This window comes from Leptosomus discolor, chromosome 2, assembly GCF_034619465.1.
Source record: "Leptosomus discolor isolate bLepDis1 chromosome 2, bLepDis1.hap2, whole genome shotgun sequence".
In the NCBI taxonomy this organism is placed as follows: Eukaryota; Metazoa; Chordata; class Aves; order Leptosomiformes; family Leptosomidae; genus Leptosomus; species Leptosomus discolor.
This window is the reverse complement of record NC_141392.1, coordinates 18,806,262-18,832,062: the sequence shown is the minus strand read 5'-3', so window position 1 is coordinate 18,832,062 and position 25,801 is coordinate 18,806,262. Positions and strand designations below refer to the sequence as shown.

Sequence of the window (25,801 nt, the reverse complement as noted above, 5' to 3'; positions counted from 1 at the left end):
GTGTAATTGTATGTCAAGGTGAGGAAAGGAGGATTTCTTCTGAGACTTTTGGGATGTATATGGAGCTGCATTACAGAATATGACAGTCTTCCATTGTGTCCCTGATGAGGTCTTGTGTGTGGTTTGTGTATCTCTCTTTATGCTACGTGATGTATTTCCATTGCAACCAGATCCATGTTACCTTGTCCAAGTCAGCTCAGAAGAAAATACACCAGAAGCGAATGAGAGAGATGGAGCTTTTGCAGAGAGAGAGAGAAAGAGAAAAGGAAAAGTCCTTGCAGCTCTCTATGCAGATTGTTGGCCCTGGGGATGCAGCTGAAAAAAGTACGTGGTTGCTATAGTTGTTGGGCCTTTTTATTCACTTGCTTGCTGTCTTGTTGCAAATGTCTATGAAATCAGACTGGGAGGCTGTTATGCTTGCATCTGAGTGGAAGTTAGAGTAGGATTTATGGAAATATTTCCAAATAAAAATACAGAGGCATGAATTGTCTTGCCCATGGCCCACACTGAGTCAGTCACAGAATATCACCTTCCTCCCTTCTCCTATAAAGTCTTTCAGAGTAGATAATTCTGTCTTGCAAACTACATTGGGGCTTCAGACTGTCTAATTGAGAGTAGCCTCCGAAAAAGGTCAATGAGTGAGTCAAAAAGAATGCTTTTCAATCCGGGTGCAACTTAGAAGAAACAAAATTAAAGTATTTCTAATTAAAGCACAAAAGATATAAGACAGGTTATCCTGCTCACACCACTCCCTGCTGAGGAGCTTGCATTTCAGAGCCATGCTTGAGCCCTTAGCCAGTGCTTATGTTTTACTGACACTAGCAAGCAACATTACTGACTTAATTGCAGCTGACGGGCTCTGATTGTACTGCTGCTGCACACGCTACCATGAGTGCAGCGGCAGGGAACTTAAGAGTCAGCACTCAGCCCAAGGGCATCGGACAAGGTTATCTGTTCTTTTCCTTGCTATTATTTTGTGAAGTAATGGTGAGGAGTGCTGAGGTGGAAGCCCCAGAAATGTAACTTACCTATCCAGTCTCTGAAACAGGAAAGCAAAAGACAATGAGTATGGAGTTTTCCTCATTGCTTAGGGAAAGCATCACTGCATTTGGTTTTAAACTAAAAGAGGGTAGATTTAGACTGGATAAGAAGAAGTTTTTTTACGATGGGGGTGGTGAAACACTGGAATAGGTTGCCCAGAGAAGTTGGCGATGCCCCATCATTGCAGGTGTTCAAGGTCAGGTTGGACAGGGCTTTGAGCAACCTGATCCAGCTAAAGATGTCCCTGCTCACTGCAGGGGGGTTGGACTAGATGGCCTTTAAAGGTGCCTTCCAACCCAAACTATGCTATGATTCTGTGATCACTCTCCCATGTTAGTGTGCAACAGTTATGCTTGGAGGTTTTGGGACAACAAAGGGATGTTATCTAGCTCCAGCAAGATTTCTAGACTTTTCCAAGCCCATAGCCACCCTTGTCCAGCGCTCTCCACTTACAAGGTCCTTTTCAGTCTCTGCAGGCTTTGGCCTACCGCCTATCATTTGGCCCAGCACAAGCAATGCATGCAGAGAGCAGGCTGGTACTGCCTTGAGGAAGCAGGTCAACAGGCACTCACTGCCCAGCATCCCTGTCATCAGCCAGAGTGGTAGCTTCCCACGCAACTCCTCAGGTGAGTCTCCTCTGCTGCAGCCCCTGCACCAGCTCTTTTCTTGCACCAGGAGCACAAGCTGTATCATTCTTCAGCCACAGGTAGGATCTTGGATCCAAAGTCTGTCCTGAGGATTGAGAGCAAACATGCTTTGGATCCACTCCAGCTTGGTGATACTGGAGAAGCTGGTGCTTATAGGTACATTGGAAAACTTGGCTGAATAAAGTAGTGGCAAAGCCTTAAGCTCTAGCTTTTGCCCTTACTGATAGTCCAAAATATAACACTGGTGCCGGGGGAGGTGGGGGGGGTAGCTGTAACTGCAGGGCTGAGATCTGGCGCAGTCTGGCAGGGTGTGCTCACTGGGCACATATGTGTACCACCACGATCAATTAGCTACTCACTGTCTTGGCCCTCTGCCTGTGCTGCTGTCTGGCCCTCCAGCCAGCTTTTCTGCTATCACAGCAAGGGTTGTCTCTGCATGGAAATGAGTGACTTAGTACAATCATGCTATTGCACCTAGAAGTGCTTAACAGATTCCAGCCTCTCTCATCCCACCACCTGCCTTGCAAGCTGGGAACAAGCAGTGACTTTTCTGTCACCCCACCCAAATAGGGTGGCTGCGTGTAGCAGACAACATACAACAGAGGCTTCCTGGCGCTCCCAGGCTGCTTGCTACCTGCAATAAACACACAGCAGATAGTGACCCATAGTGATTCTTGTGTCTCCTTTGTGGTAGCCTACCTCGTGTTATGATCCCGAGCAGTGTGAGTTAAGAAAAAGGGAGCTAGGAATGATACTTTGAATGCCTTTTTCTGGTGATGCTACTCTGTTTTTCAAAGCTGACTGGATCTAGCCTGACATCACTCTCCATTCACATTGAATATAGATGTGTATATCTATATACTCATGCAGTGACATCACTGATGTCATTGACAGTGATATCGGTGACGTCCAAATTAGTCCCTATCTGAATATTTTTAGTTTTACAGTTCCTCCATCCTCCATACTTTGTAGAGCATGCAAGGTAGCATAAAACCCCTACAGAGTCCACAGCAGTTCATTTAGATTCTGTGCAATATTTATACTCAGTGCTTTTAGACAGCTCAGAAGTTTTCATCCACACTTTAGAAAATGAGCTTTTGAGTGCAAGACATGAAATTTTTGACCTATGGTGCTTTTGATGACAAATAGGTTTCATAACAAATGCATTTGTCATCTGAATTTTCTTATCCCTTGTATATTTATCATCAAGAGAGTGTGTTTGCCAACAATTTGCATCTATATTTACATATTTTTATTCTCAGTTCACATTTGGAAGCCTTTTTTGTCACAACTATCTAAACTAGAAATTGCATTTTTCCACAAGAGAAAGCTTAGGCATTGCACAATTTGCAAACAAGTACATTTGATGACAAATAAATTTCACCTCAGCATCTTCGGAATACAGCCAGTGGGTACCTCTGAAATAGTAAATATTCATAATGTTTGGAAAATGGCAAAATCCATAAACTACTACTTTCCCAACAGTATGCTAAAATGTATGTGCACTCAGCTGCCTGCTGTCTAGAATATTTGAAGTAAATGGAAACAGAGGCGCTGTCAGATTTAGAGGGTCAGGTCTCACTGTTTCCTGGTGGTTGCTCCTTGGGGAGTCACCCAAGCCTGGCAGGACTTGGTTGTTCAGGCTTGGTGCTGACTGCAGGGCAGCTGGAGGCGTTTCCTTGGAAAGTAACAGGGTGCCTCTGTCCTCAGTGCTTCAGGTAACAGGGCGGTGATACAGGGAGGTACATGCCCATCCCAGGAGCTTACTACTGGTGTAGCAAGTCTCACTGGGCGACATAGTCTTCCAGTGAGTGTGAGCTCTGCAGCACTGTGAATCTGCAAGCTGTGTGTGGTACCTATAGGGACTTGTGAGCTGGCTCTGGTGTGTGCAATTTTCAGGTTTACACAGGGAACTGGTGCCTAGCTTGGGGGGCCTGGGAGATGGTTGGGTGCCAGGGAAAGCAATGAGCCAGACAGCAGGGAAGTCTCTGAACCAATGCCAGTTTGCACCCATATGTAATCTTGGCTGGGAGATTGGATTGCAGTATGCTCATGGGCAGGGTGCCTTGCCCTGGGGTATGTGGTACTAGTATTTGACCCTCTTCTTACAGCAAACTCGCTGCCGGCCATTGCTCTGGACTTCCTGGAGTGGGGAGAGGAGCCAGAGTGTGCCCAGGAAGCTAGACCCTTCCCTTACCCACAGCAGGAATTGCTCAACGCACTCACATGGCTCAGCAGTGATGACTGGTAAGAAAGCCTCCTGTTCACTTTCTCCCTCTCAGTGCAAAGGTAAGTTAGAAACAGTTTTCTTCTAGTGCCTTGGATCCCAGACAGCCCAGACGCCCAAAGGGACCTAGTGAAACCGCTCCAAAGTGGTCACAGTATAAAGATATGAGAGCAGCCTTTCGTTTGCCTTGGCCTGTAGTAGTGCTACAGCTGCCACAGGTCCATGCCATTTCCTAGCTTTGCCTTTTGGTCCATGTAGCTGCAAACAAAATCTTCAGGGAAGAGAGAAAGCTGTGGAACAAGATGATTTGTTGGCTGAAGCCAGAAGCAGGATGGAAGTGGTTTTGAGTTTAGAGATTTGTAGGTCTCAGGTCACTGGCCCAGGTGGGACTGAGTAAGGATTTATCTCTGGTCCCACTGCTGGCAGCTGCAGCAGGAGACAGGACCTCCCTGTGACCTCCTGCATGTGTGTCCCAGGAACACCTACAGGGAGTTCCTATTTCTGAGAAATGAGCTGAGACGTGGTGCAGAGTTACTCAGCCTGTCATTTCTCATGAAGGGCTCACTGCAGAAGACAAGGAAAAAGAAAAAAAATCCTTTAGGAATCTTCATAGAATCATAGAAAGGTTTGGGTTGGAAGGGACCCTAAAGATCACCTAGTTCCAGTCCCTCTGCCATGGGCAGGGACACCTTCCACCAGACCAGGTTGCTCCAAGCCCCATCCAACCTGACCTTGAACACTGCCAGGGAAAGGGCAGCCACAGCTTCTCTGGGCAACCTGTGCCAGTGCCTCACCACCCTCACAGCAAAGAATTTCTTCCTAATATCTAACCTAAATCTACCCTCTTCCAGTTTGAAACCATGAGCCCTCATCCTATCACTACACACTCCAATCAAGAGTCCCTCCCCTCCTTTCCTGAAGGCACCCTTTAGGTACTGGAAGACTGCTACAAGGTCTCCCCAGAGTCTTCTCTTCTCCAGGCTGAACAACCCCAACTCTCTCAGCCTGTCCTCACAGGGGAGGTGCTCCAGCCCCCTGATCATCTTCACGGCCCTCCCCTGGACCTGCTTGAGCAGGTCCATGTCTTTCTTATGCTGGAGACTCTAGAGCCAAACGCAGTGCTGCAGGTGGGGTCTCACCAGAGCAGAGTAGAGGGAGAGAATCATCTCCCTCGACCTGCTGGCCACATTGCTTTTGATGCAGCCCAGGATGCGATTCGATTTCTGGGCTGTAAGCGCACATCCCTGGCTTATACTCAGATTTTCACCCACCAGCACCCCCAAGTCCTTCTCCCCAAGACTACTCTCAATCCACTCACAGCCCAGCCTGTATCTGTGCTTGGGATTGCCCAGACCCATGTGCAGGACCTTGCACTTGGCCTTGTTGAACTTTACTTGTTGTTGATCTTGCATTTCTAGAACTAAACATTTTCTCCTCACTGCTTAACATGGGCCTAAGTTTTGTTGATAATCACAGCATGTCCTGAAATTAGATACAGGCAGGAGGACATCACACAAATTTCAGTTGATATTGGTTGTCTTTTTGATTTCTGGGTCAGCATACACTCACAAGGGCTCTGTTCACACTAGGATAACCATTAAAAATCCTCTGTGACATCTCCTTGTGCAATTGCTTTGTTTTGCCCCTCTCCCCTTTCTCTTCCCTGTTCCTGTTTGGTGCCCTGTGATGTGCAGAGAGCTACTGCAGGTGTGGGGGTTGGGGTTACCCTCAGGGACCCCAGTGGGGATGGGTCCCCAGTCCTGCCCTGCAGCCCTAGTGAACCTGTGATGGCATGACATGCCTTCATGTAGCTCAGGTCCTTCACAAAGAAAGTGCTGAAAGAGGTAGTGCTTTACTACCTTTAAACAACATGTTGCTGTTGTGGGTGTTATTTTAAGCAGGGATTTTCTGGGAAATCCTGTATTTTGTCTGTTCTTGCCCAGGTGTGGCATCTTTTAGGACATACTACTTTTTTTTGGGGGTGGGGGTGACGACACGACATGACGCACAACTATATTGCAGAGTGCAAACTCAGCTACGGAGTGGCTGTGCAGACTCTTACTTCCGAACTGTCCTCCGGGGATGGCAAAGAGGGAAAATGCCCCAGTAACAGCTAGGTGGGACTCTGTCTCAGGGAGAGGGTACAGCGAGGGTGCAAGAAACAGACACATGGCACAGTCTCCCAGCTTCTACAAAGCAGTGACATAGGGTCTTCATGTGCCAGGGATTTCAGAAAGGCTGTCTTGTTTAATGGCCACAAATTAACCCATCCCCTCTGAAATCATCTATTCGCCTTTTGGATTTATGTATGCTTTTGACCGCCACAGCATTCTGTGGCAACAAATTCCCATGATTTAATTAAGCACTGGATGAGAAGCACCTCCCTTTGTTTGTTTGAGCCAGTACCCTGGTAATTTCAGAGGTGCTGCCTAGTTCTTGGTTGGTAAGAAAAATCAATCTTTGTGGTAATTGCCTTTCAGGGAGCAGAAGGCAAAGGGACTCTTCAGTGTCAGATGTCTGGCTATCTGCCACTCAGAAGTCCTTCTTTGTAGACTTCAAGATGTTTCCTTGGCAGTTACCAAAGAGGTAAGTATATTGTGTTTAATTGTGTCTCATGTACCTCATACATGGGGCGTAGAGTATAAATGTGCTTGTTCGTCTACATGTGTGCTCAGTGTCTGCTTTCTTTACTATTTTTAGACCACATTTTTCTAATAGCTATGTCACCTATCTATATGATCTGTGTACAATATAGCTATATTCACTGTTATGTAGGGCATCTGTCTCTCCTCTTTGAGCTAGATGTCATTATAATGCAGATGCAGAAACTGAGACACTAATCTTTGTCACAGCCAAAATCTCTACCCAAGCTGTAATTCACTGCAGCTTTTGCCTCCCAGCTTCCTAACACTTCCTCTTCCTCCTCAGGATCCTGGGGGATTGACTGCAGGTATTTATTTTCCAGGGTTTCCTGATGATATCTTCTTCCTTTCTCCGTGCATTTTGGTAAATTGCCCTTTCCATTGATCTGTGCACCAGTGGAATTTTGCACTTCAGCCACCTGGTGCTTGGAGTGGCCTGGCTGTGGGGTTTGCTCGGCAGTTGCACACACAACTTCACTATCTCATCTCTCAGTTAACACAAAGGTCTAAATCTAAGCTCCTTAATAACATCTGTGGCTCTATTTCCAACTTGGCACTTGTCTGTGGCCTGAACCAGCTGCCTTATACTCTTACTACACGATTGCCAAACATATTAAATTTTCCTTTTCTTGCAGAAGACTTGAGACTTAGCTCATTTCCATGAAAATCAGTCCTTCTATCCAATACTTAATGGTGTTGGAGGGTTGAATGTGCCTTGTGTTGTTGGACTCTTCAAACCTTTCTGTTTAGATATTCAGGACTTGGATTCTCCCATCCTGAGATCAGGGTTAGGAGAAGAAGCCCTTTCAGCTTAGCTCATCTGATTTTTATATCACACTTGCACTTCTGAGGAAATGTCCTCCTCTCTGTTCTACACACTCATCTGCAGAGACATCTTTCAGCTTTTATTTCACTCCATTCCCAGATTTTGCTCTCACATGCACTTCTAGCACTTATGTTGTTCATTTTTATTAACAGGCACAACTAACTCTGGCAGAAAGAACCACTGGTTTGTCCTTCACAGTGTCTTTCAAATGAAGCACATGACTCTGAGATGCTTCTTCCTTACCCTTGTGGGAGAGCCTTTTGGAAGCAGGGATCACTCCAGAGCAGCACTGAATGCTGTAAAACAGCACTGATCACAGCTGTAATTGCATGTGACCTCCAGGGTCCTTGAGTGCCACGAGTCTAACAGCTAGGGTTCTCCTGAGTAGACTGAGCCACAGACGGACTCAAGTCCCTGCTGCAAATTAGTCTGTAGACTTGAGCCTGTATTTTCTGTTTCCTGGTTGAGTGCTCAAACTGCCAGTGCTGCATTTTTGTGTGGGAGGAAAGTACTGCTTTTTCTCTATTTTGTCTTTATGAATTGTGTCTGTATAGTTTAAAAACAGCCCTTTATTTTTTTTTTTGTTCATTTCTTTTCAATAAAAGGGCCTAAAATCAAAGCAGTGTACATTATGGGCTAAGTAGCACACTTTTTTCTAGGTGAAACAGTATTTTTTTTAGGACTGAAGTCTCATTAAAATTGTATCGTATAAGCAGGCCTGAGGCCAGAGAAGAAGTTGGTATCAGAGTAAGTGTGTTTCTGTTGTTGTGGTCTTGTGCTCTTACTACGCTCTTACTTGTGTTCCACCTGAACACAAAGAGAAGTCTTCTTGTTTCCTGGGACCTTTGTCTAGGGGAACTGATTTTCTTTACAAGGTGATTCAATCATAGAATCAGAATGGTTTGGGTTGGAAGGGACCTCAAAGATCATCAAGTTCCAACCCCCCTGCCATGGCAGGGACACCTCCCACTAGACCAGATTGCTCAAGGCTCCATCCAACCTGGTCTTGAACACTTCCAGGGATGGAGCATCAACAACTTCCTCAGGCAACCTGTTTCAGTGTCTCACCACCCTCAGGGTGAAGAACTTCTTTCTTATATCTAGTCTAAACCTGCCCTCTTCCAGCTTCCAACCATTACCCCTCGTCCTGTCACCGCAGGCCCTTGTAAAAAGTCCCTCCCCAGCCTTCTTGTAGGCCCCCTTCAGGTACTGGAAGGCCGCTATAAGGTCTCCCCAGAGCCTTTTCTTTTCCAGGCTGAACAAGCCAAACTCTCTCAGCCTGTCCTTGTAGAAAGGTGTTCCAACCCTCTGACTATCTTGGTAGCCCTCCTCTGGACTTGCTCCAACAGCTCATGTCTTTCTCGTGTTGGGGGCTCCAGAGCTCGACACAATGTTCCAGGTGGGGTCTCACAAGGGCAGAGTAGAGGGGCAGAATCACCTCCCTCAACGTTTTAACGTTCTTAACCTTTCCCCTCATGACTTCCCCAGGTGAACAACCTCCGCTCAAAGGTGTCTCGCTTTGCAATCAGCATTCTTGGAGAGCTCTTCAGGACCATGAAGAAGCACATGGACCACGAGGTGGATGAGGTTGCTCGGGTCTTGCTCCAGAAGACAGGGGACACCAGCGAGTTCATTCAGAAAGCAGCTAATCGATCCCTGGGGATCATGGTGGGGACTGTGACTCCTGCACGAGCAATGACTGCTCTTATAGCTAGTGGAGTCAAGTATGTCATTCCTCTTGTAGTGATATCCTTCACCTTAAATTATGTGAGCAGGGGGAAGGGATGGGAGGCAGAAGGGGAATGAGGGGAGGGAGGGGTCCTTTCTCCTGCATCTTCTGTGCACTTGGAGATTAGATTCTCTGATCAAGCTTGCTCCCTTCCTCTTGTCATCTACTTCTGCCCCACTATGGCCTATTTGTTCTCACAGTCTGTCAACACTGCCTAGTTGTGGTGAATGATGGGGAAGTGAAAGTCCCCGCAAAGGGTGGTAATACAGCCTTGTGGCTTTGTGGGAAGAAGGACAATGGCAATTCCAGCAGTGTGCGCCCTTTGATATTTCACAAGGCTAACCACAGAGGTGCTGGGAAAAACCATGCATCATCGTTATGCCATTAACTTGAGAAATAAAGAGGCTAATTGCTGAGACACGGAGCATGTGCGGGAGAACCTGCTGGGTGCAGCACAGGCTGCACAGCAGGCAGAGCTCCTGCTGAGAGGAGTCTGTCTGACTGTTGTGTCCTTAGATCTCCACTTTCTATTCAAATTGATGCTGCATGTAAGCCTTGGGATGGTGAGTCACTTTATGGGCACCTTCACATGTGCCTTCATAGGCCAACTCCCATGGGATAGCTGAAGCAAATGCTGCCTTAAAACATTAGTGCTGTGCCTGAGAGTTTCAAGTAGGCACCCTTAGAAAAGACAACCTGGCTAAAATGACTGCTACCTTTTCCTCAGCTTTTGAAAAAGGTAAAACATTCAACCATACCTCTTGTCAAGCCTCAAGGAAAAAACTGGCTGCATTGCTGGATATTCTGCAGCTTCCTGCCCCACAACGTTTTTCCCCCCATTTGTTTTTTTCAAGGGTCTGAAGTTTTGGAAATAAATGGGTGGAATAAGTCTCAGTCCTGCTGCAGCTCTGTCTGTGTAGTGGGAACCCTCTGACAAGTCAGCATGAATTGTCTTTCATTTCCCTCTTCCTCAGGGTTAATTTTGGGAAAGAAATTGTGTATTAGATAGTCCAGGGAGTCCAATTCCTCCCTCTTCCTTGCAAGTAATCCCTCTATACAATGCCAACTTGTGTTCATCTGAGGACAGAATCTTCTACAGGTGGCTAAAATTGCAGCAAGAACGCATGCCTCCTTCCCCTAGTAATGACAGAGAGTGTGCTATGACTGAGGCCTGTGCTTCTGGCCCTCCTTTTCCCTTTGCCCCAGTGTTTGTCCTCTTGTTTCCAGGCACCGCAATGTCCTGGTGCGGAAGTGTGCGGCTGAACACTTGCTGACTGTGATGGAGCAAATTGGAGCTGAGAAGCTCCTGTCGGGAACAAGTTACAGCACTGAGCTGCTAGTGAGCATGCTCGTGAAGCTTGCTCAGGACTGTCATCAGGATACAAGGTGATGATCTTCATTTCACCTCCTAAAATATGAGAACTGTTCAATGTCTGGCTCTAAATGATAAAACCACAAAACAATGGAAGGTAAAGCAAATGTTAAGGAAGTTACTTTACAGTGTAGATAAAGTTGGCTGAGGAAATGACTGCACTGGGTGACATGAGGTTGTCGAGCAAGAAGGACCATTGCCAAATTCCTGTGACTTGAAGGGTTCTTTATTCAGATCAACTGAGCTTAGATTAGTCAGTCAAATGCACAAAGCTGAAGCGCTGGCCATTATTCATCACTGAAGGATCCCATGCATTTATTTCTGATAAGGTTAACACTAGACTAGAAATATGCCAGCTATCTTTAACCAATGTATTCAGTCTTTCTAAACCACTTCTGCAGATTTAGTTGCCTATGACAGTCACAAACTTTTCCTCCCAATCATTGTATAATGTTGTTGTCTGTGGCTGAACAACCTCCAGCAAGAGACTGAAATAAGCCATGACAGCGAAGAAGGAGATGTGCTTCACTCGTCCCACGGGATCCTTTGATCCCACAGGAGCCTACCCACGATTTCAGAGTGAAATTGTATTTTCCTAGTGCCCTGTGTTCTCCTCTTGTGTTCAGCTGGCAGCATTGTGCAGTGACAACAAGTTGGAGGTAAACCTCTCTCTTTGCTGAATAGGTAATACCTTTTCATGAAGGTACTGCACACAACGAGTCTAAAATATCATCTTATTCTATTAACACTTTTCTTTTGTTTATTCACAAGGGAGAAAAGACAATAATAGTCTGTATTCATTTCTCTCTTTCCTGTGTTAGGTGTTATGGACGGAAAATGCTGAATATACTGATGAGTCATCAAAAATTTAATAGCTATTTGAAATGGTCTGTCCCCTCACGTGACTTGCAAGATGTTATGGCAAGAATTAAGCAGAAAGTAAGTGCCTGGCGGGAGAAATGTCTCCTTTATGCAAGTACTGAGATTGCTAATATGAGATTAAATGTACCTAATTTTTTTTATCTCATTCTTCTTCCACTGAATCATTATGCTCCTGGAATGAACTGTTGAACCTCAGCCTGTTTATCTGCAGACAGTGAAGGAATTAGTATTGTCAGAAATAAAGTCAATGTATTTTGACTATCAGCCACAAACAGGAAAGGGAAGCAGGAGAAAATGGTTTTACCTTCAAGCACAAAAAACCACAACACTACGCCCCTGCCCCAAAGCAAGGAAGTGAGAATAGTGCTTTTGAATGTAGTAGAGTTTTGTAACAAGCAAAGGAAGTAGTAGTGCCAATAAAACTTCCAAATATACAAAAGATGCATAAGGAAATCATAATTAGTACATATATTGTCTGTATTCTGGGAATAATGCCCTGCTGTCATGCACTGTGGAGCTGGAAGAAACTTCGTGAATTCAGCATCCAGTGGAAAATCACCCCTTTTTTTTATTTTTTCATTCCTCTCCATTTACATTCTAGAGAGGAATGTGCCTTTGTGCAAGAATAGGGAAAATGTGTGTGAACCAAATCAACTCCCAACACAATGGGCCAACCTTCAGAGAGTCCAAAAGTTTCCTACTATTCCCTTTAAGGAGGCTTCTTCCCTACAAGTTTGCATTATTCACATTTTTGCTGAAGAGTAATGAATTCAGTATTTTATACTGCTGCCCACTATATCCTGCCTTGGGTTATGAAAACAAATAGTAGACATCACTGAATCTCTGGGCTGTCTCCCTCTCTAGGTTATGAAATGTTTTCCTAAGCCTTTCGTGTTAGCAGTGATCTCCTGGTTATAACTTGTGTTTTAAACAAGTAATTTCCTCTTTTATCTTCTATAGATTTATGGTTTTTTATATATGTATGTACCTGTAGGGGACAGAAGACCATAAATATGAACTTCCACCTGTCAAGGACCCCAGGAGGCCTAGGAACAGTGGCTTGGTGATGCCCCAGGACAACTTGCCTTCTGATGGAGGGTAATGAGCATTTCTATTATATCTGACAAAGCACATGACAAGCTTTACATGTCTCTTCCTCAGTAAAATCTTTCTGGTGGAGACGAGCTGTGTCAGAAATTATTTCCTTGCCCCACAAATCTTCTATGATAAAAAATGTTCTGCATTAAGCTGTATACAAGTTCTCTGGAGGGTTTTCCACAAAAATTGTGAGAGAGGAAGAGGAAGCCGCCAGCTGCAGCTCAGAAGTTCCAGCGCTGTGGTGAGGACAGTGCTGCGGAGGTTGTGAGAGGGTCATGTCTCTGCTGTTTGACTTGGGACAAGTAATTTCAATCAGGGTGTTCTTATCTGAATGGAGTCTTTTTTAGATGGGTGGTTTGATGAGAAGTCCCAGTCTAGAACCAAGATGCCATTCCCCAAACCAGCACTTTCCATGCATGTGGTTTTGCCTGGCTGAATTCTGGCTTTCTGACCCTCAAACAGTACCAGCAAGACAATTCCTAAGCAGTTCTGCTCAATGGACATCTCAACATGGACTTTTTCTATAGCTATTAATGTCATTCAGACCCATTACTGGTTGGTTGATGGACAGTATGCTTTTTTCCCCTGTGCTGCAATCAGCATTCAAGATAGGAATTTGGTCCCTGATGTTTCCCACTGCAAGGGGGACAGCTACTTGTACCTTTTCTCCTCTGGCAACAGAATGGATTTATTTAGCTCTGTTGTGCTCTGTGGTGGCAGGAAGGTGACCACACGCCTCATTAGCATAGTTGGATCTCCCCATGCTCATGGCAGAGAGTGGTTGATCCAAGAGAATTGTTCCCATTGGGTTTGTTAAGCTGTGGATCCACTCCCTGGGGAAGTAATAATGTTAGCATAGTGGTAGGGTGTTTCTGTTTTTATCTCTGTTACTGATCCTCTGGATCCTTTCAGACATGCCCCTTAATCTCTCAGGGTAGGATTCATCTGTTCAGATGCATCTGAGTTATTTATCCAGATTCCCATACCGGTTGTAGAGACACTTCTCCAGAGTAATTAATTTTATAATAGAGACACCTCCCTTAAGATGAGGCATTTAAACTTTGAAGAGGTGCCTGTTTTTTCCCACAAAGGTATGCTAGATGAATACCTGGGAGGACATCTGAAGAGAAATGAGTTTAATCCCATCCTTGGTGCCTTGGTTTTCCTGAGTAAGCACTAGTGATAAAGTTACAGATTGTCTCCTGTAATGATTGTCATGTGGTCCAAGTTCCTTTTCAGATCAGGATCTAGCTGAAATAACATTAGGATGCCTCCTCAAGATGTTTTACTCACAATTAACTGAAGATATTATCACCAAAAGGTCTTACCTTGTATTTATTTTCCAGTTTGAGGTCTGGCTCTGACCTACTTGTCTTACCCCGTCAGACAGCCTGTCGCACGTCACTTCAGACTGTGGAAGAAACTGAACAGCTCAATGAGCTTTACAAGCTCCTGTCAGCCAAGGAGTTTCAGACACGAGTGGAGGGAGTGGTGCTCCTCCTCAATCACTGCAAAAGCAGCCCTCAGCTCATCTCCTCTAACATTGCCCAGGTATGTAGGGCATCTCTGTTGCTCCTTTCCCATTAGCTCCCTTCCCAAGCCTGTACCAGTAAAGTTAACTCAGTGTGTCTTTGCATTACATACTAGATGTTTGGGACAGGCTGGTCCCTTCTCATCCAGAATAATTTAATTCAATTCCAGGCTCTAGGGCAAGTAATTTCAGTCCAGATGTATTTCTCTGGCAGGTACCTATTGGTGCTGTTCATGAGATGATGACAGAATCTACTGTTGCTGTAGCTTCTGCTGTCTCGTACTGCCAGTTAGGTTGAAATAAAGGAAATCCAGCCACTGAAAGCTTGACAAATATTTTCCAGGAAAAAAATTGGTTTGGGATGGGGAAAAGAAGTATCAGGCTGGGTTGATTTATAAAAAAATTTTTTTAAAAAAATTTTTAAAGGATGCTCCTGTAAACTTGATCTTATCTTGTGCAGACTCAACACTTGCCTGTTCAATTTTGGCCTCATCCCTTTCCTGTTTGGGAAAGACTGTTCTCACCCTTCCTGGGGCTGCTTTTTTCTCCTTGGAAAGAGGAGGAAAATGGCTAGAGACAGATCTTTTCTTCCTTCTCCTCCCAGCAGCTACTTTTTTCCCCTTTTCCAGAAAATGGTGTCTGATAATGTGGCTGTCAATTGACTGAACCTGATGTAATGAGAACTGCAGAGCACATTAAACTTCAGAAGTCTACCTGTTAGCTAGATAAGTGGTCTGGATCCTGAAGAGTTCATCAGAGCCCTTCACTCTTCCAGATGCAGGTTCTGGGACAGATAAAACAAAACTTGGATCTCATCCAGCCACAATTTTGGCAAAATCAAAACCACCCTCAGTACTTGAGACAACTTTACGGAAAAATGGGCACTGTAAATACCTGTTTTCATACCTCTATACCAAAGATACTATTTTACATTGTTACAGTGGGACTAATTTAATGATTTCTAGTTAAAGAGAAACACCTTATGAACCATCCTGTCCCCACCCAAACCTCTTAATAAAACACACAAATCTTTTCAACCTGAATGAGGTTGTGCAATCACTGCAGTGAGTAGCTCAGAGGAAAACAGTGAAATTGTGCTGGCAAGCGCTGACCTGACAGAAAGGATTACATTCATCTTTTACATTGCTGGGTACTTGTTTCTACATCCCTTCTTGAAAGAAAGATGTTTTAATCCAGCTTTCATGTCATTTGTGTTTTTAATAGATTTTTGATGTTTTTGTCCTGAGACTTCAGGATTGCAACAAGAAAGTGAAACAGCAGGCGCTGGAGGCGCTGGCTTCAATGACGCCCATGCTCAGAGATGCCTTACACCCAGTGCTGATCTCTCTGGTAGCAGCAGTCACTGACAACCTGAACTCAAAGCACTTGGGGATTTATGCTGCAGCTGTGAAAGTGCTGGAAGCATCCATTGCTCACCTCGGTAAGGCTAACCTCTGACATTGACTCTCCTCAACTGTGGCTCCTACAACTCAGAGTCAAGTGAACACTGAGGCTGTTGACAGCTTTTGCTGTCTGTGGAAATATGCAGCTGCTGCAAGATGTTTACAAAGTCCTGCCTGCATTCATTCTATCCCAATCTGTTGTATCATGTTGTGCAGCTGAATGGATGCCACTTATCACCTGGATCCTATGTCTGATTATTAATTCAGTAGAGAGGACTCAGTTACTCATTTTGAAGCTTTAGGTAGTAATTCAGCCACATAAAGCCCAAATGAAAATGAGACCTTGAATTTAATAAGATTCTGTGTTATGAAAGATGTGGAGACCAGATGAAGGATGAAATGCATGTTCCATAGTCAGCCTGGAGGTCTCCATGTGTGTGGGGTTAGAAAAGCCTCTGCTTCCTTCTTCCAGAAGGGTAAGGAGGCCATTATCATCCCCTTTTCTGAATGCTGGAGCATGGGGACACAAGTGTGCCTGTCGACATAAAATCTGTACCCGCAGTAGGGAGAGGGGAACGTCCTGATGTGTCCTGAACCATGTGGCCTGCTGCAGGTTGTGCAGCTTGTCTTCTGCTACCTACCAGAGTCATGCGGAAGCTCTCAGGAATCCTCAGGCTCATGTTGGCTGGGAGCTCCTGCCCTGCAGAGTGCACCTCCAGCCCATCCCTTTTTGCTGCCCAAAAGCTGTATGCTTGCATGCGGTGGACTAGCAAATACAGAAATACGGAGGTATGTTCCTTCATGGATAATACTACAGAAGTCTATGTTGGTGTCTTCACAGTTCATCAAAACAGCTTTTAACAGTTACTTTTTGGTCAATGTATTTGGAATTATTCCCTTGTGATTTGCACTAAAAACTGATTGTATGCATGTGGGTAGTATGTATTTCTTAAAAGCGTATGGAGGTACTGTCCTGAAGTTAGCTCCCTGCTTCCCCTTACCTGCCACAGGTTTCAATTTGCCTTAATTTGGAGGCAGTAACCTAAAAATAAGGGAGTCAGAAAAGCAGAAATAAAAGGATGGGAATAAAGTAGAATGGGATTATACTAAGATGTTTTTTCTCTCAACTCAGTTTTACGGTTGATATTAATGATTCACAACAATGAGTACAAGCGTAGACAACTGGGTGGCTCTCTAAGTGAAGGAAGGGGCTGGTAGGGTTGGTGGCAGCCAGGGGACAGTTAAAAACCAGACTCAAGTCTGTTGCAAGGATTGTTCTCTGTGACTCTTCTGTTATTCTTATGTGCTTTACTCTAGGCAGCTGGCTGCCCTCGAGGATCCAGCTGCAAGGATCTAGTGGAGAGGCGACAATGTTGCCTGGTTTTCTTTTTGCACACATTTCCATCAGGGAGGGAGACTCAGGCTGCTCTGTGTAGTTTGCTGGAGGTGTTTACACCTGCCCACTGAAACCTCAGTGAAGTGCTTAAAGTTTGGCGAGTTGAATCCAGGCCTGAATTTCCCTCTGGTGTAGATTCAGAATCAATCCTTGTGCTACCACTGTCGTTGCTGCAGCTGTGACCAGAAGTTTCTGGTCCCTGGTGCTCTTCATCTGCTGTTTACTCCAGCTCTAACTCCTGCTGAAATGTGAGATGAGAGCTGGTGCATGTACACTTACGCCTGCAAGGAGTTTGGTTTTGGAAAGGTGAATGCCATCAATAAGTGTTCACCAGGAGTTTTTGTACACTGATTAAGATCTACAACAGAAAAGCAGGTTCCACATAAAGTCTTTGGGTTCTGTGGTTGATGCCAAGTTTGTAGATAACTCGTGTTGTTTATGCGATATCTCAAAGGACCTGAATTCCTGCCTGACTGTAACTGGTGAGCCAGGTAACCAGAAGCTGTTGTGGTGCAGTCTTTATGCACCAGTTCCCAGATGAGCTTGAATGTGTACCAGCATTTCCCCGAAGCCCCAGGAGCCTTTGGCTCTGTACTGCTTTTCTGCTTTGGTAGAGAAGGAGCTGAACAATAAATCCTGGAGTACAACTTTGTTAGAATTCAGGGACAAAGGGAATTTTGGAGGTTGTCTGGGCCCAATTTGACTTCCGAAATGAATTGCTTTGCTGTTGGTGTGAAGGGACACTGGCCCATCACAGCTTCCACAGAACAGCTTTCTGGAAGGCTCTACATTATAGGCATTAGCTGGTGCTGTCTATTTTCCACCTTTCTTCTTTGCCTTCTTTTTTTTAAAAGGGAATTTATGATTTGCCAGGTTCATTTCTTTAGAACAAACAGGTATAAATCCAGCTGTAAATGATGGCTTGTTCCACATGTTGTTCTGCATGGGGCAAGATTGCTATAGCCAATAACTACATAGCCAAGGTCCACTGTAAATTCCCTTGCCAACACAGATTTATGTCAGCTGTGAAAATGCAGCACGGGGTGAATATGCCTGAAAAATTTAGTGTTGAAGAGGCAGGTCTTAAAGGGGAATTAACAACTTTCTCCACATCAGCCGCTTTGTGAACGCAGTGAATCTGCTGACCTGCTGCCTTTCTGTGTCCCAAGTACAGGGTTGCTGCTGATCGTGAAGTGGGGAGAAGGGTATGAGACCTATACTGCTCTTGGCCCTTACCAATTTTTCGTGGTGCCTGGGAGAAGGTTGGGGAAAAGTTGCAGAATCCTGCTAACAGAGGATGCAGCAAACAGATCCCTTCAGGGTTTTGTATGGAGCTTTCTGTCATTCCCCTCTCGCCAGTTCTGAGTGATCACTGTAAATTTTCCATACTGGCAGATGTCAGAACAGGAGCAAGGCGCATCTCTCTCATCACACTGACTTTACCCAGAGACAGGTTCAAGCAAACAAGGTGGGATATATTTTTCTGGTTCTGCTAATTTTTATGGACGTTTGTAAAAATTCAAACAGGCAACTGAATCAAAAATATTTCAAGATTCAACATCTAGGTCTTTAGTGGGGGAAGGAAGGCTGTATTGGAAAAATGCATGACTGAAACCTTCCCATATGCTTTAAAATTGCCTGCCTTTACAATTTAAAATCAAGTGGCAAATGACAATGCCCCCCCCAGAACTCTAAAGGATTAGCTTAGAGTAAGTCACCATGATGTCTTGCCCCATTGCTCACTGAGTTTTGTGGCTAAGAGCCCAGCTACTGCTGTGTTGACATGCATTGGATTCTGAGTTTTAGGTGAGACTTCCTTGTCTGTGACCTTTAATGATCTGTGCAAAAATGCAAGCTGGTTAGAGAATTGCTTGATCACTCGATGACAAAACCAAAAAAACCCAACCCAAAAGCAAAACCTGCCCCCCCCCATCTCTGAGACCAAAATTCTACCTATAAACAAATTAATTTGCTTCCAAATAATGCCTGAATTGTCCATTTAGCTTAACCCTGACATTGGCTTTGACGTTCCCAGTTGAAGGCCACACACATTCATTAGCTGTGACCTGGTATCTTAATCCCACTTGAGGGAGCCACCTTGTAGATGAGCGCGAGTCAGCAAATCAAGCCTGACTGCAATGGGACCAAGACATAGATCTTGCTCTCCTCTGACATCTGTCTTACACTGTCCTCTGTCATGAAAGAAATGCCCTTCAGATGGCCACTGCCTGACAGCAGGGCATGGAGTCAGGCCAGCAGCTCCCAGAGGAACCAGCCCCCTGCAAGGGGGAAGGGAAGTTTCCCATGTAGGTGGTAACATGGCAAAGAGGGGAACACAGTGAAAATGAAAGCGTGGAGAAGCAGATCATTCTTTTGCTCGTATTTCAGATGCTGAGCTGTCTGTTCCTGTGGCCAACAGGTTTAGCTAAGATGTAGTGCAGAGAATTAAAGCTGAGTTAGTAAGACTTGAACTGCCGGCCGCCTTGTTTTCTCTAACAGCCATTAAAAGCTATTCTGTCTTTAGGTCTCTCAAGGCAGCTAAAGTAATGGCTGGATAAATTTGTTATTGACTCAAGCTTTACTGTTTCAAAGTGCACAGGGCGTTTGAAACCCTTAAATTGAAAGGTGAATATTGCCTATACACTTAGATTCCTAAAAACCAAGTAAACAAACAGTTCCCCTTCACACACCCAAACCCAAGTGTTCCCCTGAAAATCTGTGTAGATAGCGATATTAACGATTAATTAACATTTGGTGCTCCTTCAAGATCTCCAGATCTCAGAGCATTTTCTTTCAAAGGAGCAGCTGTAAGGTAACTCTCTGGGGAGGAGCAGCAAGTGTGAAACAGCGCCTGCCAATACTGCAAGAATGTGAGGTAAAAAGTGAAGTGTCTGTTGAAAAAGGTGAATGAGAAGAGTGTAATTACCAAAGCAGAAGCTTAATTAGGATAGCAGGATCAGTTCTTTATTGTACACTTGCAAGAAGATCATTAGGGACTTCCTTTTTATATCTCATGCAGAAAGGAGCACTTAATAGTACAGTGCTACTTAAAACCACTTCGGGATTTGCCACCGTAGTAGTTCACAGAGAAGTAGGTTGCCTGCTTTATTGATGCCACTTCTGGTGACACTGCAAGGCATAGTAGCGCATCCCATGAGCATTCTGCCTCCAAGAAAAGCTTTGCTTGGCTTATCATAGTGTTAAGACTGGAGCCTGCAGACCAATCCAGGCAACAATTAATAAATTAAGATAAGATCCCAAATCAACAACAGGCAGCATAGGAAAAACTGAAATATATATGACTGTCAAGTATTGGGAAATCAGTTCATTTTGCAGCCTGTCTGCCAAGATCTGATTTCAGAGATGTTACAAGAGCCCCTAAAAGTGGACGGTGTTGGCAATGAGCAGTACTTCTCTCTTGTAAGAGTAACTCGAAATCTTGCCCATAGATCCCAACAGGTAACTTGAAGATTTAACACCAGCTTATCCTTAAAGCATGAGTGGATGTGTGGCCTTCTGAGCATTCTCACCTTTTCCCTTAGGGGAGGGGGGAGGTCACTTCTGCAAAGCTCCAAGACACAAAACCTTTTCACTGCTCACATGTGATTGAAATTTTGGGGGCCCTGATGTGAAGTGTTTAACACAGCTCCTTGTACAGCAGTCAGGTTGGGATTTACAAATGTGAGATGAGAGCTTTTCTTTTTGAATTTAAAATCCTCCCAAGTAAGCTGAAAGGAAAGAAGAAAAGGACCCAAACTGGCAGAAATTCACTTTATTTTGCAAAATACAGTTACCTCTGCCCTCCCCCTCCCCCTTTTATTTTTTATTACAACCTCAGAAGAGTGAGCAGAAATAAATGTTTCTCTTTCAGATAACCCATTGCTGCTGCAAGCCTTTGCCCACCGAGTGCGTTTCCTCAGTGGCCAAGCTCTGCTGGATGTCACAGAACACCTCTCAGGTATTGGCCTGCTTCAGCTCATCTCCATTTCTAAGTCAAGAAGCCTTCACAGGGAATATTTAGAGGGAATTCCTCTGAATAGACAGTGCAGTATCTCACCAAACACCAGAAGGTCCTGAGCTTGTTCCTCCTACAAATTACACATAGTAGGTGCATTTGGCAGGGGTTTGCCTCGCTGCTGCGGAGGCATGCAGCATGTGATATGAGGACGGTGCTCGGGCTCTGGTGCTGAGCTCTCACTGGGGCATCTCAGAACCCATGTCCAGGAAAAAGAGGGGCTAAAAATACCCTGGCTGGCTCCTCTCTTTGAAGGACAGTACAGTAAAGGTCACAGGTGTCTGTAAGAAGTCCCCTTTCTAAAATGAATGGCCATCCTGTAGAAAAAAATGTGGTAACTGGTATTTCTGAGGATCAGTTTGGTTTGTCATCACAAGATTTTTGTTTTCTTCTTGGAAACTTTTGAGGCCAAATCCTGCAGAGCCTGAGGGTCACAGTGTAGGCGAAACCATAACACACGTTACAGGCAAAGATTTTGTGCAAAGCAGGATTTGGGGGTAGAGGGGAAGAAGCAGGCAGCTGAGCCCAACCCACTGGGGCTCCCTGCCTGTATTGCAGATATGCCATTGGACTCGGAGCATTCCAGGCTGTGTAAACAGTCTATTTCTATATCAGAGCTGTCTGACACACTACAAAGGCAGTTGATAATTGATTTATAATAGTAGCTCGCTATGTCAGCAATAGCCAAGGAATGGGAAAAATTATAATCTCAATATATACTAGAAAAGACTATTTATAGCCTTGTTTCAGTTAGGGCTAAATCCAGTGCTAATTATGCCAGCATCTTTCAATCCAAGGTTTAATACACTTTGCTTCTTCATTATGAATCTCAAAAGGGCATGCTTAGCCACAGCAAATATAAAAGGGCCTTTAAAGATAATTTGAATATAGTAAATCTCCATAAACATAGAATTTACTTTTATAGTTATTTTAATCCCTTTTTCAAATAAAGCATCTGAACATAAATCGGGACCACTTTAGAGAGAGCAGATGTTCTCTCTGGGATTTAGTAGGAACAGGCAGCTCTTTCTTTTCTGAAGCTCCATAGTGACCGCTGTGTTTAATAGCATTTAAACTCAAATTAACTCCCATTTTAAATTAGGTACCATAACCCTTTTCCTGCTTACCAGAATTGTTTTTAGGTACTTTCAGGAGCTCTTTAAATGTTGATGACTGATGCTAGATTAACAGCAAAGGGAAAATGAAGGTCCTTCCACTACAGAATAATAAATGGTTACTGCATAACATTTCCATTCAACACAAAATAAGAACTTGGCCTCCAGAGCATTTCAGATTTTCATGTCTCAGCAAAATCTGACACGTGAGGAGCCTATTGGTAGTAAATTTTTGGTTGTATTTAATGTAGTTCAGTTCAGAAAATGAGCTGTGAGCAGACTTGATAGAGAATAAGAGGGAACGTTTGGTTTTTTTGGTTAAATTTCAGCCCCCTGTGTAAGATTTTTCTATCTCTATTCCTCTGTTTCAGGGAACATTGTGAGGGTAAATGCCATTAAAATTGTGAGATGCTCAAATGCCATGGCAATGGGGTCTGGGTAATTATCTAAGACATCCTGAAGTTTGAAACTACTGTTCATTAGGAGCCACCAAGTCTGAGGGGAAAAAAGCTCAAATTAGATCATTCTGCCCAAGACATCAGTTAGTCACTGGTGTTTCTAACAAACTGTCAAGCAGCACGCATCTTTTGTGGGCTGGAGTTTTGAAGTGTGGTACAATACTGCTGTTTGCTGTGTGCCACTGAGCAAAGGGAACTGCCGGATGACACTTTTGGCATTTTTCATCAAAGGTCACCAAAAAAGTAATCATCCTTTTTATTAGAAATATTTCAATTACCTCTTTAAGGTGCATTTCAAAATCTTCAGCAGATGGTTTAGACATCTTCTTAATGGAAATCAACAGTATTTTGACATTTTTGTAATTTGTAATGCAGAAGCAGACAGTGAAACGATTTACAAAATGTGTGTGATTCACTTTGCTAAGTCTATCATGGATCCAAAGCCTCTGATTTGGAGAAATTAGGGTCCTCAGAGGTTGGTTGTTGGATGATCAGTCACTGTTGCCTCTTTCTGGATCATCAGGCTCTTTGTGCTTGCTGATATTAGCCAGAAAAGGCTTCTGAGAACCAAAAATAACAGTAGGTACTTGCTTGCATTAAGGCTGTTAAGAAGCTTGTCTCTCTCGCCTGGCAGTACTTGTGGCGTCTGTTCATCCCCGGAAACCCCAAGCTGTCAAGCGCTACGCCCTGCCCGCGCTCTGGTTCTTCCTGGGAAATGCGGTCCTGCCTGTCCGAAGTGGCAAAGTCAGGCCTGTGGTTGCCAAGTTTGCAAAGAGCCTCTATCAAGTGATGGGCTCCGGGCTGAAGGAGCATGCTGCCAAGCAGCCTCAGCATGTGGCGAAAAACCTCTGCGACATTTTGGACCTGAATGTCGAGTGAAGGCTTGGTGTGCTCCAGGAAGCTGATGAAGAAGTAGCTGCAGAAGTACACAGTATCTTTTGATGTAGGCTTTTAAAAATTAATAAAAAATAAAAGTATTTTTTTAAGTTTTATATCTTGAGGAAATCTTGCATAGATAGTGGAAAAAAAAAACCCAAACCCAACCATTTGTAAATGTAATTTGTAACTGTAAAAAGGAAAATAATATATTTATATACATACTTAGAAAGTAAGAGATATGCACACATATATATATATATATATATATTTACCTACAAAGTAAGAGACGGGCTTTGGAAGTATTTGGGCTATAGGATTAGACGGCTTGATCTAGGAAGCAGAGAGAGCAGGGCCTGCTAGCCCAGAGGGCATACGGTGGGGTTATCGAAGGGTGTACAGCTCACTGTACGTGCCAGTGTACGCTGTAGGTGCCAAGCTACCAGGTGGCTCCTTTACAAGTCTTTGGTATTTGCTAGTGCAACGGCAGATACCGGAGATATCCATGTCGAGCTCAGACCTCCAGCCCCATGACAGCAGAAACCTCCCCAGCTGCACTGAAATTTTCTTCCCATTTCAAGGGATTAATCTTGCCTGTGGTCCCCTGTAGTCCCCTGTGCAATGAGCTGATGTGGAGAGGTGACTGGTGCCATCCAAGTGCCTCCCAGCACCTTGGGCACCCCTGGGGAAATGCAGGAGAGGGGCTTGGGGCAGGGGGCTGTGCCACCTTGCAGGAGATGCTGGGTGACACAGGGGGTGCTGGGCAGTGAGTGGGCTGGGGAGAGGTAAGTTGTGACAGGCATCATGGGACAAGGCATAGTTTTTTAAAATACATACATTTTCTAAATATTTCTTTTCCCGCCTTTTGAGAAGTGAAGGGTTTGCCTTATATGCAGAGCAATAAAGCACTTCTGAACCTGAGATTCAGCAAACAGAGTGAGGAAGGGATGTGCCAGTCCTTCACCATACCAAGGTTTGGAAGCACAAGGGGAGCAATGACGAGAGATGAGAGGAAGGACTGAAAGCAGCAGATGTTGGCGCATCTCTATAGTCAGGTATGGAAACAGAGAAGCTTGATTTGTGTTCATATAATCCACAACATACTGGCAGAGTTCTGAAAAAAAGAAAAATGGAAGTTTTGGGGAGAAGAAAAAAAATAGGGCAATAACAGCATGAAACACACTGGGCCCAGAGAAGGTTAAAAGAGCCTTGACAGGTTCTTGACATATACAAGGACCTTGTGTGAAGCTGGGAGGCCAAAGAATACTCCGGGGAGATCTGCCCATCCCAGGGGTCTTATGTTTATTTGCTGCACTATTTGGTATGTCTAAAGCTACACAGGACTCCAACTCGCCAGATACAATTGTTGCATTGGGTCACCTCTCAAGGAATCTCTTTTTCTTTTTGGTACAGTACTAAAGCAGTGAAATTAGTTAGTAGGCTCTTCAAAAAAAGTTTGGGGTTTTTTTGCTGCTGTTTTTTGTTTTTAATTCCCAGCTTTTGGTAGCAGGGAGCACTCAGGAGCTCATCTCTGTGAAGTTTTGGCATGTGATCTAGGCCAGGGACCTGGCTCTGAAACACGGGTGGCTTGTGGGAATCCTGCAGAGCCTGGTGGATCCTGCAGACCTGCTACTACAGCATTTTGGAGTTAGCATCTTGAGAATTTTTTCTAACAAACAGCTTACCAGAAACAGGAATAACAGCCTGGTAGCATGTAGTTGTTTTGCAGGCATGGCAGTGCTCCACAGGGTATGCATGTGTGCCCAAATGCTACGGGTGAGACACTGCAGAACGTTAGAGGGTGGCTGAGTTTTAAATAGCAGATCTTGAACTACGTCACTTCCTTAAGCACCTGCAGTTTGCTACTGCCTGACATCTATTTTAACAGGCATATTTGGGTTTTTTAGTGGTTGGCATCTCTAGAGGACCTCCTAGTTTTGCTTTCTTTACCTCAAGTTGTTCTTGCTGTTTCCCTCCTCTGCAGATCTCTCCCTCTGGAGCCCCATAAATGCTGCTCTGCACAGGTTGCTTTTGCTGGGCTGAATAAAAACTCTGGTTTTACTTTCTCTTTGGCTGTGTTTAGGCAATGTGAGGGGAAGTTTCTGCACTTGGGAGAAAAAAAGCTTTTGTGCATGTCATATGAGGCCTCCCAGAGCCTGTTTTTATGCCTGTGTTTATGCATTCAGTTGTAGCACTTGCAAAGTATGTTTGAAAAGTAACCCGTATAACTGGTTTTTAACTCTCTGTTGGCCTTGAGTGGTGCTTTCATGTACACTGTTCCCCATAGTCGGTGAGAATAAAGCATTGCCTGCTGGTACCTATTTTCTGTCTAGGTGCTTTATTCTTTTAACTCTCCAGCTGAGACAGTTTCCTCATGAGAGGGGCACTCCTACCGCAGCCAGATCAAGTTTAGCTGACAAGGTGACTGTCTGCAGTGACAAGGAGAGGGGTTAATGGGTAGGGGTTAATTCAGCTCAGGTGAGCTGTCTTGCCACGTGTTTGCACAGGGGCACATCTCAGAGGTTATTAAGAAGCTACTAAAG

General features: G+C 44.5%; 1 protein-coding gene across 1 annotated transcript; it reads left to right on the top strand.

The window, feature by feature from the left end:
* Nucleotides 1–230: 230 nt before the first annotated feature.
* Nucleotides 231–23,261, top strand: TOGARAM2 (TOG array regulator of axonemal microtubules 2). The gene is made up of 11 exons (XM_086460369.1): nt 231–324; nt 3,800–3,935; nt 6,396–6,501; nt 8,872–9,107; nt 10,340–10,498; nt 11,306–11,423; nt 12,361–12,457; nt 13,870–14,015; nt 15,220–15,436; nt 20,666–20,752; nt 23,017–23,261. The coding sequence occupies exons 1-11, from the start codon at nt 231–233 to the stop codon at nt 23,259–23,261; spliced, it is 1,641 nt and encodes a 546-aa protein (XP_086316495.1).
* The last annotated feature ends 2,540 nt before the right edge of the window (nt 23,262–25,801 follow it).